The sequence below is a fragment of the Theropithecus gelada genome, chromosome 1 (genome assembly GCF_003255815.1).
Source record: "Theropithecus gelada isolate Dixy chromosome 1, Tgel_1.0, whole genome shotgun sequence".
Classification (NCBI taxonomy): domain Eukaryota; kingdom Metazoa; phylum Chordata; class Mammalia; order Primates; family Cercopithecidae; genus Theropithecus; species Theropithecus gelada.
The window spans coordinates 80689794-80703197 of NC_037668.1; the positions used below are offsets into that span (position 1 = coordinate 80689794).

General features: G+C 40.4%; 1 protein-coding gene across 2 annotated transcripts in view; it reads left to right on the plus strand.

Moving 5' to 3' along the window:
• The window catches only part of ZYG11B (zyg-11 family member B, cell cycle regulator), a 103849-nt gene that overhangs the window by 63315 nt on the left and 27130 nt on the right, over positions 1-13404 (plus strand). For both annotated transcript variants that reach the window (XM_025404848.1, XM_025404855.1), the window contains exons 6-8: positions 3132-3196; positions 8852-8951; positions 9294-9344. In XM_025404848.1, the coding sequence (XP_025260633.1) occupies positions 3132-3196; positions 8852-8951; positions 9294-9344 (216 nt within the window). The remainder of the gene's footprint in view (positions 1-3131; positions 3197-8851; positions 8952-9293; positions 9345-13404) is intronic.

Consider the following 13404-nt stretch of genomic DNA (forward strand, 5'->3'; position numbering starts at 1 on the left):
AAAAAAAAAAAAAAAAAAAAAAAAAAAAAAAATACAAAATTATCCGGGCGTGGTGGCACACGCCTATAATCCCAGCTACTCTGGAGACTGAGGCAGGAGAATTGCTTGAACCTGGGAGGAGGAGGTTGCAGTGAGCCAAGATTGCACCATTGAACTCCAGCTTGGGCAACAAGAGTGAAACTCCATCTCAAAAAAAAAAAGAAGTTCACAGTAGCACTGTGTAACTGTGTATAATGATAACAAATTGGAAACACCAAGCACCAAATGTCCATCAGCCTGTGTTTAGTCACACATCAGAATACTTAAAAGCAGTGAATGATGAATGAATTACAATTCCAGATGACAACCTTGATCAATCTCAATTACAAGTTGGGTATTAAAAATGCAGAAGAGTACATACATGTGATTCAATTTACTTGCAGTTCAGAAACTTGCAAAACTATATGGCACATTATTTAGGAATATAAATACATGTTTTGATAAAAAGCAAGGGACTGTTAAACACAAAATTTAGACTAGTAGTTCCTCTGAGGGGAAATGAGAGGGAAAAGAGGGGGCCAAATGGGGCTTGCTAATAGTACTATTGGTAATAGATTCTTTTTCTGAAACTGAGTGGTAGGTACACCTACACAGTGGTAGTATTCACTGTATTGTTATTCCTTACACTCTTGCTACTGAAAGTGTGTTCTGCTAACCAGCTGTGTTGGCATCCCCTACAAGCTTGTTAGTAAGGCAGAATCTCGAGAGCCCAGACTTACAGAATCATTTTATAAAGATCTCCAAGTGATTTGTGTACACATTAAAGTTTGAGAAGCACTGCCTTATGCCTACATATATTTTGTAAATTTTTTTTTGTATTTCTTATTTAGTAAAAACATTTAAAAACAATTCAATTAAAAAAAAAAAAAAAACCCTGGGAACTCAACTATTAGTTGGAAATGCAAATACGGTAAACTATTATGTAAATTGTCTTCAGCTATTTTAACTAAGTGCTACAGAAACTTGAGAATGATTAATTCTGCCACCTGGATTGGTGTATGGACAAGGTACCAGGCAGGATATCAAAGGGGAAGTGACATTGACTCACATCTTGAAAAATGAAAAAGATTTCCCATGGAGAAAAGCAGAAAAACAGTGGACCTATATGTGAATGTGCAGGCATTCCAGGAAGGGCAAGTTGCATGTGACTGGAGTGTAGGAAGGGCAGTGTAGGATGAGGCCAGTGATGACCAGATTAGGGCCAGATTTGATGAATGCCAGCACAGGAAATTTTGATTCCACATTGAATTCCTTAAAAACAAACAAACAAAAAAATTTAAAGAAAATTCCTGAATACTTGCATAGTTCAGACTGTAGCCCCCAAAATCAAAACTCTAGCTGGGCGGAAATTGAAGACTACAGCAGAAGTCTTCCTCTTTTCCATTTCTGCCTGTGGTGCTTTTCAAGTGCAGTCGGTGAAATTTATCTTCTGTTATTAATTTAGCCATTAGTTCAGTTAAGCTTAGCGCTTTGTTGAATTCAGACTGTGTGCACCTGTGCTGAGTTCTAAGCATTCAGATATAGGAACACATAATGTAGCATAGTGTAGCAAGTACTGAGAGAAACAAGTGCTGTTGGGAGCCCAGGAGGGGCACTTAGGACAATTTGAAAATTAGAGGCTGTACACTGTGGCTTGCCTTTAATCCCAGCACTTTGGGAGGCTGAAGCAAGAGGATCACTTGAGCGCCAGGAGTTTGAACCTGCAGTGAGCTATGATTGTGCCGCTGCATTCCAGCCTGGGTGACAGAGCGAGACCCTGTCTCAAAAACAAACAAGCAAAAAAATTAAGAAGTCTTCCTCAATGAGGTAATATCTCTGCCCTGAGTTGAATTGTGAAGGAAAATTAAGCGTTTTCCAGCTAAAAGAACAGGAGGGATGGGCTTTCTAAGCGGAGGTAATTAGAATAGCATTATTGCCTTTCTTACTTCTATGGATCCTGTACAAATTATTGTGTTTATTTGGGAGGAGAAAAATGGTGAAGGAGGAAAGTTATGCCACTAATCAATCTGCCAGATTATGATTCATATTTTAGGGGAGGTAAATGGATCCTCAAGCAGAGTCTGTCCTAGCACCTTGACCATCTGAGATGAATATAAAACTTCCTGAGAAACCTCTTAATTAATTACACTTGTACCTAACCCATTCCGTATCATTCACCTGGGATTTACTACCACTTTGCCTTTTCTCTGCCATTTCTTCTATTATGTAATCTTTCTACATCTTCCATGAAGCAAATAGGGTGTTCATTTTATATGTTTTTCTATTTCTTGACTAGCTGTATATATCCCATTAATCTGACTTTTGCCTTCTATGATTGAATTCCCTACATTAAGTCTTCTTTAGGTAAGAAATCTTCCAGTTGTACACTAAAGCCTTTAAAAAATATCAAAGCCATGTGTCCAAATAAAAAAAAAATTGGTAGTATATATATACTATGACTTTTTTTTTTTTTAAGCCCACACTTATTTTCTTATTTTGCTTCACAGGAATAACTTGAATCACCTTTCTATTATGATGGTGCACCTTGACTGTGTCAAGTAATTATTCATATTTTCATTTACTCTTGTTTAATTGTGCTGGTCTAAACTTTGTTTAAAAGATAGAGCCAAGTCTATCAGTCACTCTTTAGAAGCCAATGTGTAGAGCACTACCCTCTGTGTACTCTATGTTAGAGTCTTCCAAGCAGGCTCGTCTATATTCTTTGATTCTATGTCAACAGGTAAAACTTTCAGCCACTGTTTTTGTCATTCTCTGTACCTCAAAAAATACAGAAGACAAGGTTACTTCATAGGCCACCAGAAACAAGGAGATTAGCTGTAGTTATCCTATTTATTGCCCTATTTCTCATCTAATGGAAAAGGAAAAAAAAAAGGTACAAGTACATTTGTATGGGTCTCCTGGAAGTCAGCCTTTCAATACTAGGGGGGCAGATAAAGGTTGTAAGAAATAACTGGTGTTTCATCAGTCTTCTTTTTATTTATATATATATATATATATATATATATATATATATATATATATAAGCTACCTTGGTTCAAAGATAACAAAGTGATATTTTATTTAGGATTTTTTTTCTTCCTTTGATTTTTTAGTTACAGAAGAATTGCCTCCTTTCACTTTGCAGTGACCGGATCCTTCAAGATGTTCCGTTTAACAGGCAAGTGATAGTTCTAGAACTTAATGTGGGGCAAACCAGAATGTTAGAAATCTGTCTTGGATCATTTCTTACCCTTTAGGATATCTCTTTTATAAGATTAATTGAGTAGATAGAATTGAGGGTTATTTTGTAGAATGCTAAATCTACTTTCTTTAATTTAGTGCTTTGACATTCATGATAGCAAATTGACCCATTGTCCTTTGCTTAGGAATTTATATTGGTTATAGTTTTCAAGATATCCACATAATATTGTAAGCTATGAGCATTATTATCCCCATTCAAAAGATAAAAAAAACTAAGACATATATAGAGATTGTCTTGACTATGGCTTTGTGACTAATAACTGCAAGGTTAGAAAGATGCAGGTCTGGCTGGGTGCAGTGGCTCACGCCTATAATCCCAACACTTTGGGAGGCCAAGGTGGGAGTATCCCCAGGTCAGGAGTTCGAGACCAGCCTGGTGAAACCCTGTCTCTACTAAAGATACAAAAAATTGCCGGGTGTGGTGGTGCATGCCTGTAATCCCAGCTACTCGGGAGACTGAGGCAGGAGAATCACTTGAACCCGGGAGGTGGAGGTTGCAGTGAGCCAAAATCACGTCATTGCACTCCAGCCTAGATGACAGGGCAAGATTCTGTCTCAAAAAAAAAAAAAAGACGTAGGTCTTCTAATTCTAGGTCCAGTGTTTTTTCTTTTTTTCTTTTTTTTTTTTTGGTAACATATCTCTTATTCTTATCATTATTTGGTATTGAATTATGGAAGAAACTTTTTAAGGAGCGGTTAAGGGAGGCCATATAACTAGATTCCATTAAATATTAAGGGGACCTTTATTTTCTAAGATGTTATTTTGGAGCTTAAAAAGTGTTTTTTTATTTTACTATTTTAAAACATAATTTTTCTTTTTCTTTTTTTTGAGACAGGGTCTCACTCTGTCACCCAGGCTGGAGTGCAGTGGTGCAATCTGAGCTCACTGCAACCTCCTCCTCCTGGTTTTAAGTGATTCTCCTACCTCAGCTAACTGAGTAGCTGGGACTACAGGCATGTGCCACCACGCTGGGCCAATGTTTGTATTTTTTGGCACAGTCAAGATTTCACCATGTTGGCCAGGCAGGTCTCAAACTCCTGACCTCAAGTGATCCACCCACCTCGGTCTCCCAAAGTGCTGGGATTACAGGTATGAGCCACCATACCTGGTCTTAAAATATAATTTTTTCATAATGGCATTTTGAAAGGAAATTTATACCTCATTATTTAATGAAAAGTATGTTTCTCCAGCAGCAATTTCATTTTTTTTGAGACAGAGTTTCACTCTTGTTGCCCAGGCTGGAGTGCAATGGTACAATCTCAGCTCACTGCAACCTCTGCCATCCGGGTTCAAGCGATTCTCCTGCTTTAGCCTCCCAAATAGCTGAGATTACAGGCATGTGCCATCATACCCAGATAATTTTTGTATTTTTGGTAGAGATGGGGTTTCACCTTGTTGGCCAGGCTGGTCTTGAACTCCTGACCTCAGCTGATCCATCCACCTCAGCCTCCCAAAGTGCTGGGATTACAGGCATAAGCCCCCACGCCTGGCCTTCAAGCAGCAATTTTACTGTGATTTTTTTATTTGAAATAAGCAATTTGGATGAAAATATAACTACATATATCTCATGTAGATTGCTAATTTTATTTTGGAAATATTGAACCTCTGTGCTCATCATTGTAACAAAGTCCAGGTAGGAAAGACATAGTCACTCTCCTAAAGATTATATTCTACTCCTTAATGTTTATTCTTAAAGGGCTAGATTATAAATACTCTAGGCCTATGGGCTATAGAGTCTCTGTTGCAGCTATTTAACTCTGCTGTTGTCCCTCAAAAGCAGCCATAGGTAATATATAAGCAAATGGATATTGCTGTGTTCCAACAGAACTTTACAAAACAGGCAGCCAGATCCACAGGCTGTATAGTTTGCCTACCTCTCATCTAGCAAATGTACTGTGCTAGAATTGACCTTCTTTGTGGTCAGAGGCTATGATTGGTTCATCACTTTGTCTCTAGTGCCTGGGTGGATATTTAATGGATTGATGGATGAATGAATGAATGAATATTACATGAGACATAATTTTTCATAGAAGAGGTGTTAATGAAATGCATTGGGCCCCCACACAAGGAAGGAAAGATTCTGTCTGACTGATGATCATTAAGGATTTCATGTTTGTTATGGCACTTGAGATAAAAATGGTAAAAACTAACATGTATGAAGCACTTACTACTGCCAGGCAGGCGTTGTGCCAAAGTGTTTTATGTATGCTTATTCAGTCCTCAGAACAATCCTGTGAAATCATTACTCTTATGATCTTCATTTTTCAGATGAGGAAATAGAGACACAGAAAGGATTAGTAACGTGCCTGAGGTAATAAGATAGTAAGTAGCAGAGTCTAGATTTAAATTCAGTCTGACTCCAGGTCCTCCATTTTTTCATCCATGCTATGTTACTCTGAAGATGAGAGCTGGTTGAATTGTTTTACGGGTGTGAGCCACCACGCCCAGCCTGGAATCAGTTTTTATTACTATTTTACAGATAAGAATATTGAAGTTCAGAGAGGTTAAGGAATTTGGTCAGAGTCCCAAAGTTAGACCAGGCGCGTGGCTCATGCATGTAATCCCAGCACTTTGTGAGGCCAAGACAAGTGGATCACTTGAGGTCAGGAGTTGTAGAGCAGCCTGGCCAACATGGTGAAACGCTGTCTCTACTGAAAATACAAAAAATTAGCCAGGTGTGATGGCAGCTCCTAGCTACTCAGGAGGCTGAGGCAGGAGAATCGCTTGAACCCAGGAGACAGAGGTTGCAGGGAGCCAAGATTGTGCCACTGCACCCCAGCCTGGGCAACAAGAGTGAAACTCCTTCTCAAAAACAAACAAAAAGTTAATAAGTGGTGGAGCTGATATTTGAATCCAGGCTGACTCCAAAGTGTATGATGTTCTTAACAACTTGACTACATTGCCTCACATGATAAAATAATTTATTTTATTGTTATCATTAACATTAAGTAGGACTAGAATTCAAACCCAGAACTGACTGGAGAATCTCTACACTTTACCACTAGCCTGTGTTACCTCATACTTGTGGGCATGTGTGAGGACTAATGAACAATCCACTTTGCAGAAAGCATAGGGTAGGCAGGAAAAAAGCTTGATATGGCCCCACGCTAAAGTCCTAGAATGCTGTGAGTACGGGAGTGACATCATACTTAAGTCCTCAGACAGGTTTATTTGTTTCCTTCCTTCCTCCCTCCCTCCCTTCCTTCCTCCCTCCCTCCCTCCCTTCCTTCCTTCCTTCCTCCCTCCCTCCCTCCCTCCCTCTCTTTTTTTTTTTTTTTTGATGGAGTCTTGCTCTGTCATCCAGGCTGGAGTGCAGTGGCATGATCTCAGCTCACTGCAACCTCCGCCTCCTGGGTTCAAGTGATTCTCCTGCCTCAGCCTCCCGAGTAGCTGAGACTACAGGCATGTACCACCACCCCCAGCTGATTTTTTGTGTTTTCATTAGAGACGGGTTTCACCATGTTTGCCAGCATGGTCTCTATCTCTTGACCTTGTGATCCACCCGCCTCAGCCTCCCAAAGTGCTGGGATTACAGGTGTGAGCCATCACGCCTGGCCAGAGGTTTATTTATTTCTAATGTGCAGGCACACATTGATTGGAAACCAGTGGAGACAGGGAAGCCAGTTAGGAATATATTGTAGAAGAATACAAGTAATGGGCCTAATCAGAAATGGCCTTGGAAACAGAAAGAAGGTAATAGTAATTTTAAGGGAAGTTGTAGAGTAGTAATCTACCTGAAAGTAATCATTCAGTCAACATATATTAAACACTATGTTTCGATCACTGTATTGATTGTGTGGCATAAAGGGCTAAATAGAATATATAGTCCCCACCCTCAAGGAGTGCACAGGCCAAATAGGGATTCAAGTGAGTCTGCAGATGACTGTGGATCTCTGACAGCTGTACCTAAAGTACTAAGGAGCTAAGAAGGCAGTGATAAACATGTCAAAGAAACCACCTCAAAGGCAGTGATATTTGATCTGAGTCTTAAGGATGAAACTATGGGTAAGATAATCAGATGTATTCCTTGACCTCATCTTGATTTTTCTCCTTGTATCCCACATTGAGTTATTTGGCAAATCCAGCTCTATCTTCAAAATGTATCTAGAATTCAACCATTTCTCTTCACTTCTGTTTCTACCACTTGGAGTAGACTAAAAGTGATTTCTCTCCTGAATTACTGCTCAGGACTACTCTCCTGCTTCTGTCATTGCCCTCCTGGAGTTTATTCCAAAGACAGGTGATAGAGTAGTCCTGCTCATGTCATATTCCTGCTCAGAAGCCTTCTATGACTTTCCCTCTCATTCAGAGTAGAAGCCAGTTCCTTAATGATATGGTTTGGCTTTGTGACCCCACCCAAATCTCATGTTGAATTGTAATCCCCAGTGCTGGAGATGGGGCCTGGTGGGAGGTGATTGGATCATGGGGGTGTTTTCTAATGGTTTAGCATCATCTCCTACTGCTGTCTGGTGATAGAGTTCTCATGAGATCTGGTCGTTTAAAAGTGTGTAGCAACTCTGGCTTTGCCCTTCCATCTCTTTCACCCATGTAGGATGTGCCAGTCTCGCCTTCCACCATGATTGCAAGTTTCCTGAGGCCTTCCCAGCTGTGCTTCCTTACAGCCTGTGGAACCATGAGCCAATTAAACTTCTTTTCTTTATAAATTACCCAGTCTCAGGTAGTTATTTATAGCAATGCAAGAATGGACTAATACACTAGACTCTATGTGATCTGGTGCCTCTATTACCTCTGACTTTTTCTCTCAGAACTCTTCCCTTGTTCTCTCTGCTTTGGCCTCACTGACCTCCATGCTATTTGTTGACATTTCTGTGCCCATACCCACTTCAGGGCTGTTGTATTTCCCCTCCCCTCTGCCTGGAATGCTTGTCCCCTAAATACCCATATGGTTATCTCTCTTACTTCCTCAAAAGTTTCAATGAGGCCTTCCGTAGCCACCCTACATAAAATTTCAACATTTCATATCCTCTTTTTCTGCGTTATTTTTTTTTTTTCCATAACATATGGTCAGTACCTAACCATACTATGTATTTTACTTATTTATCCAATTTATTACCTGTCTTCCTCACTAGAGTGTAATCTCTATGAAAGTAGGGACATTTTTCTGTTTTGTTCACTATTCTATCCCCAGCACTAAGAACAATATCTGGCACAAAGCAAGAGTTTAATATATGTTTGTGAATGAATGAATGAATGTTTCTGTTGTGCTAGGTGCTATGAGGAACCCAGAAAATATTTAAATTACAACTAAAATATGGAAATCACTATAATTTAGAAATACAGAATAGAAGTATGTTATAATTCTAGAAGATGAAATGCCAGATAGTTGGAATCATATTTTCCAAACCCTTCTTTCTTTACAAAATGTTGTCAGAATTAATAATATGGCATCATCTCTAAAGCACTGAGTGTAATTGTTACTCTCTACCAGTTAAGAGGAATTTTCCCTTGCCTTTTCACATATTTAAGTTGTAGCATCAGTTCCTAGCTGGAACTCTGAAACTGTGCCTTGGCCTCCATCATTAATTCATGAAACCCTTTATGTGTTTTCAGGTTTGAAGCAGCCAAGCTTGTCATGCAGTGGCTCTGCAACCATGAGGATCAAAACATGCAAAGGATGGCTGTTGCTATCATTTCCATCCTGGCTGCCAAGGTACCTGAACTCTTGATGAATAATTTTCTGTAGGCAGCTGTTTCTCACTACATTTACTGTTTCCCGCCAAAATCTGTGTGCCAGAAAGATTAGTAAATCTCTCTGCCAACCTACTTATTCAAGCTACATTCGATATTGCAGAATTTGGCTGGGCACAGTGATTCACGCCTGTAATCCTAGCACTTTGGGAGGCCGAGGCAGGCCTCCCAAAAACAGATATATGGCAGAATTCCAAGTTGATCAGAGATTTTAGTCTGACCTTTGGAGTCAGGTACAGTGAATGATATTAAACTCACATTAGTGAGTTCTTGGACATTGAATTTGTTTTTTACTTGCTTGCAGCTTTCTACAGAACAAACTGCACAGCTTGGTACTGAGCTCTTCATTGTCAGGGTAAGTCTATAATCTCCTTCATGCAGGCTACTAGATATTCATGTTTATTATTTTCAGGCAGTATTATATATTTTCTGACATTATATATATATATATATATTTTTTTTTTTTGAGATGGAGTCTCGCACTGTCATCCAGGCTGGGGTGCAGTGGTGCTATCTCGGCTCACTGCAAGCTCTGCCTCCTGGGTTCATGCCATTCTCCTGCCTCAGCCTCCTGAGTAGCTGGGACTACAGGCGCCTGCCACCACGACCGGCTAACTTTTTTATGTGTGTGTATTTTTAGTAGAGACGGGGTTTCACCGTGTTAGCCAGGATGGTCTCGATCTCCTGACTTCGTGATCCACCCGCCTCAGCCTCCCAAAGTGCTGGGATTACAGACGTGAGCCATCGCGCCCAGCCGACATTTTATATTTTAATAAAAACTTTCTGTGACCAGGCATGTGGTGACTCACACCTGTAATCCCAGCAGTTTGGGAGGCCAAGGCAGGAGGGGGTCACTTGAGGCCAGGAGTTTAAGAACAGTCTGGGCAATAGAATGGGACCCCTTCTCTACCAAAAAAAAAAAAAAGTTGGACATTGTGGCGCATGCCTGTGGTTCCAGCTACTCCAGAGGCTGAGGTGGGAGGATCCCTTGAGTCCAAGAGGTCAAGGCTGCAGTGAGCCGTGATCGTGTCACTGCACTCCAGCCTGGGTGACAGAGTGAGACCCTTTCTCAAAACAAAACAAAAAAAATTTTTTTTTGGATACTTCTAAAGAAATGTATTTATTTATTTTCATATATGCAGCTTTACTCCTTAACAGAAATGGAAAAAACCCTGAACTAGGAGTCAGATGACCTAGGATCTAGCTTGTAAACTCACTTTGCGAATTTGGGAAAATTACTTGAACCATTGGGGTCCACATAAGTATTAAGATCCTATCTAAGACCAGGCACAGTGGTTATGCCTGTAATCCCAGCATTTTGGGAGGCCGAGGCAGGAGGATTGCTTGAGCCCAGGAGTTCAAGACCAGCCTGGGCAATATAATGAGACCCCGTCTATACAAATAATTTAAAAATTAGCCAGTCATGGTAGCACATGTCTATGGTCCCAGCTACTCAGGAGGCTAAGGTGGAAGAATTGCTTGAGCCCAAGTGGTCAGGGTTGCAGTTGGCCATAATGACGCCACTGCACTCCAGCCTGGGTCACAGAGCAAGACCCTATCTCCAGAAAAAAACAAAACACCTATCTAATTGTAAAACTCTGTGATTTTTGTTATTTATATAGAAAATGTAGAGACTCTATTACACACATAAGGTTGTGCTTTATGCTTTGCGGAAGCAGATAATTTAAATATCTGATATACGATTTTGCTTGCTTATAATCAGCTGAGGAAATAAGACTTTAAAAAGCTTTAAAGGGAGTAGATATAAAAAATGTCTGGCCAGGCGCGGTGGCTCAAGCCTGTAATCCCAGCACTTTGGGAGGCCAAGGCGGGTGGATCACGAGGTCAGGAGATCGAGACTATCCTGGTTAACATGGTGAAACCCCGTCTCTACTAAAAATACAAAAAATTAGCCGGGCACGGTGGCGGGCGCCTGTAGTCCCAGCTACTTGGGAGGCTGAGGCGGGAGAATGGCGTGAACCCGGGAGGCGGAGCTTGCAGTGAGCCGAGATCACGCCACTGCACTCCAGCCTGGGAGACACAGTGAGACTCCGTCTCAAAAAAAAAGATTAAAAAATAAATAAATAAAAATAAAAAATGTCTTAGGGAAGACTTAGAGGCAAAAAGTATATTTAAACATGCCTGTTAAAATCCTGGCATGAGGTGTTTGAATAGTAATACTACATAGAAAAGTCAAATAAGAGACTCCCTTTTTCCATGACTTGTAAATTATGTATATAATGAGAAAGTAAACCATTCATTTGATAAATATGTATAGAGTACCCATGATATCAAATGAATGATACTTGCTGCCTTACAAGATGTTAGGGAATTCACACTGAATTATAATTATGTAATTAGAATTCACACTGAATTATATCTATAAATTCTACCCATAACAAACAGTACAATAGAAAAAAAACAGCTATGTAGATATGGTTGTAACAAAATCTAAAAAGTATAATAATAGAGATAAGAATGAAAAAAATAGGCCGGGCGCGGTGGCTCACACCTGTAATCCCAGCACCTTCGGAGGCCAAGGCAGGTGGATCACGAGGTCAGGAGATTGAGACCATCCTGGCTAACACTGTGAAACCCCATCTCTACTAAAAATACAAAAAATTAGCCGGGTGTGGCGGCGGGCATCTGTAGTCCCAGCTACTCGGGAGGCTGAGGCAGGAGAATGGTGTGAACCTGGGAGGCGGAGCTTGCAGTGAGCCGAGATAGTGCCACTGCACTCCAGCCTGGGCAACACAGCGAGACTCTGTCTCAAAAAAAAAAAAAGAATGGAAAAAATAGCTGGGTGCGGTGGCTCACACTTGTAATTTGGGAGGCTTAGGTGGACGGATCACGAGGTCAGGAGTTCGAGACCAGCCTGACCAACATGGTGAAACCCCATCTCTACTTAAAAATACAAAAATTAGCCGGGCATGGGCCTATAATCCCAGCCACTCAGGAGACTAAGGCAGGAGAATCACTTGAACCTGGGAGGTGGAGGTTGCAGTGAGCCGAGATTGGGCCACTGCACTCCAGCCTGGGCAAGAGTGAGACTCCCTCTCAAAAAAAAAAAAAAAAAAAAAAAAAGAGCAAAATAATGTTATAAAGAAAGAGAAGGCTATTTGGGAATAATGGAAAGAGTGGGAATTCTGGAGCTGACATATCTGGATTTATTCTCAATTCTGTCTCTTACTAGCCATGTATTTTGGGCAAATCAGTTTTCTTTGGGGTGATAAAAAATACTTAATACACTTATTACAAAAATTAAATGAGAAGAAAAGCTCATGCTTGTAATCCCAGCACTTTGGGAGGCTGAGGTGGGAGGATCACCTAAAGCCAGGAATTTGAGACCAGCATGGTCAACATAGCAAGATTCTGGCTCTAACCAAAAAAAAAAAAAAATTAGCCGGGCATGGTGGCATGCACCTGTAGTCTCAGCTACTCAGGAGGTTGAAGCAAGAGGATTGCTTGAGCTTGGGAGTTCGAGTCTGCAGTGAACTATAATTGTGTCACTGTACTCCAGCCTGAGTGATAGAGTGGGATCCCATGTCAAAAAAGAAAGATAAAAAAAAAGAAAAATGGTTAATTAAGGTAGTATATGCTAAGTACCTAGTACTAAATATAATATACATTAGATAAGTAGAAAAAGATGCTCATTTTGTTTATTTTACTATTTTCAGGGGTGACAGTTTTAAAAAATGGCCTCTTATTGCTATATATGTTTCTCAGTAATTTTGGTATCTTCAAAGATTTTAAAGGAAATGTATCCATGCTTTGGGAGGAAATCAAGCTTAAAGAAGGAATTAGTAGGCCGGGCACGGTGGCTCATACCTGTAATCCTAGCACTTTGGGAGGCTGAGGTGGGTGGATTACCTGAGATCAGGAGTTCGAGACCAGTGTGGCCAACATGGTGAAACCCCATCTCTACTAAAAATACAAAAAGTAGCCAGTGTGGTGGCATGTGCCTATAATCCCAGCTACTTGGGAGGCTGAGGCAGGAGAATCACTTGAACCCAGGGGGCGGAGGTTGCAGTGAGCTGAGACTGCGCCACTTCGCTCCAGCCTGGGCAAAAGAGCAAGACTCTGTCCCAAAACAAACAACAAAAAAAGGAATCAGTAATAATAGTGATGATTATTATAACCAGATTTTTCTCCCCTGCTCTTAATTACCACCTGCAATCTACAGATGAGGAAACAAAGAATTAAACTGGTAAATGAAGTTGTGCAGTTAGTCAGATGCAGAGATTTAAGCTCAGGTAGATTTCTTCTAGTGCCACACTCTTAGCTACTATGCTATTAACTTACCTAACTGTACCTACGCGTTTGTGTTTCTTCAGATTTTTTTTCTGAATTGTGTATAGCCTCTAGTATTATGTTCATTAATGTTTTCTTTTTTTTTTTTTTTTTTTTTTTTTTTT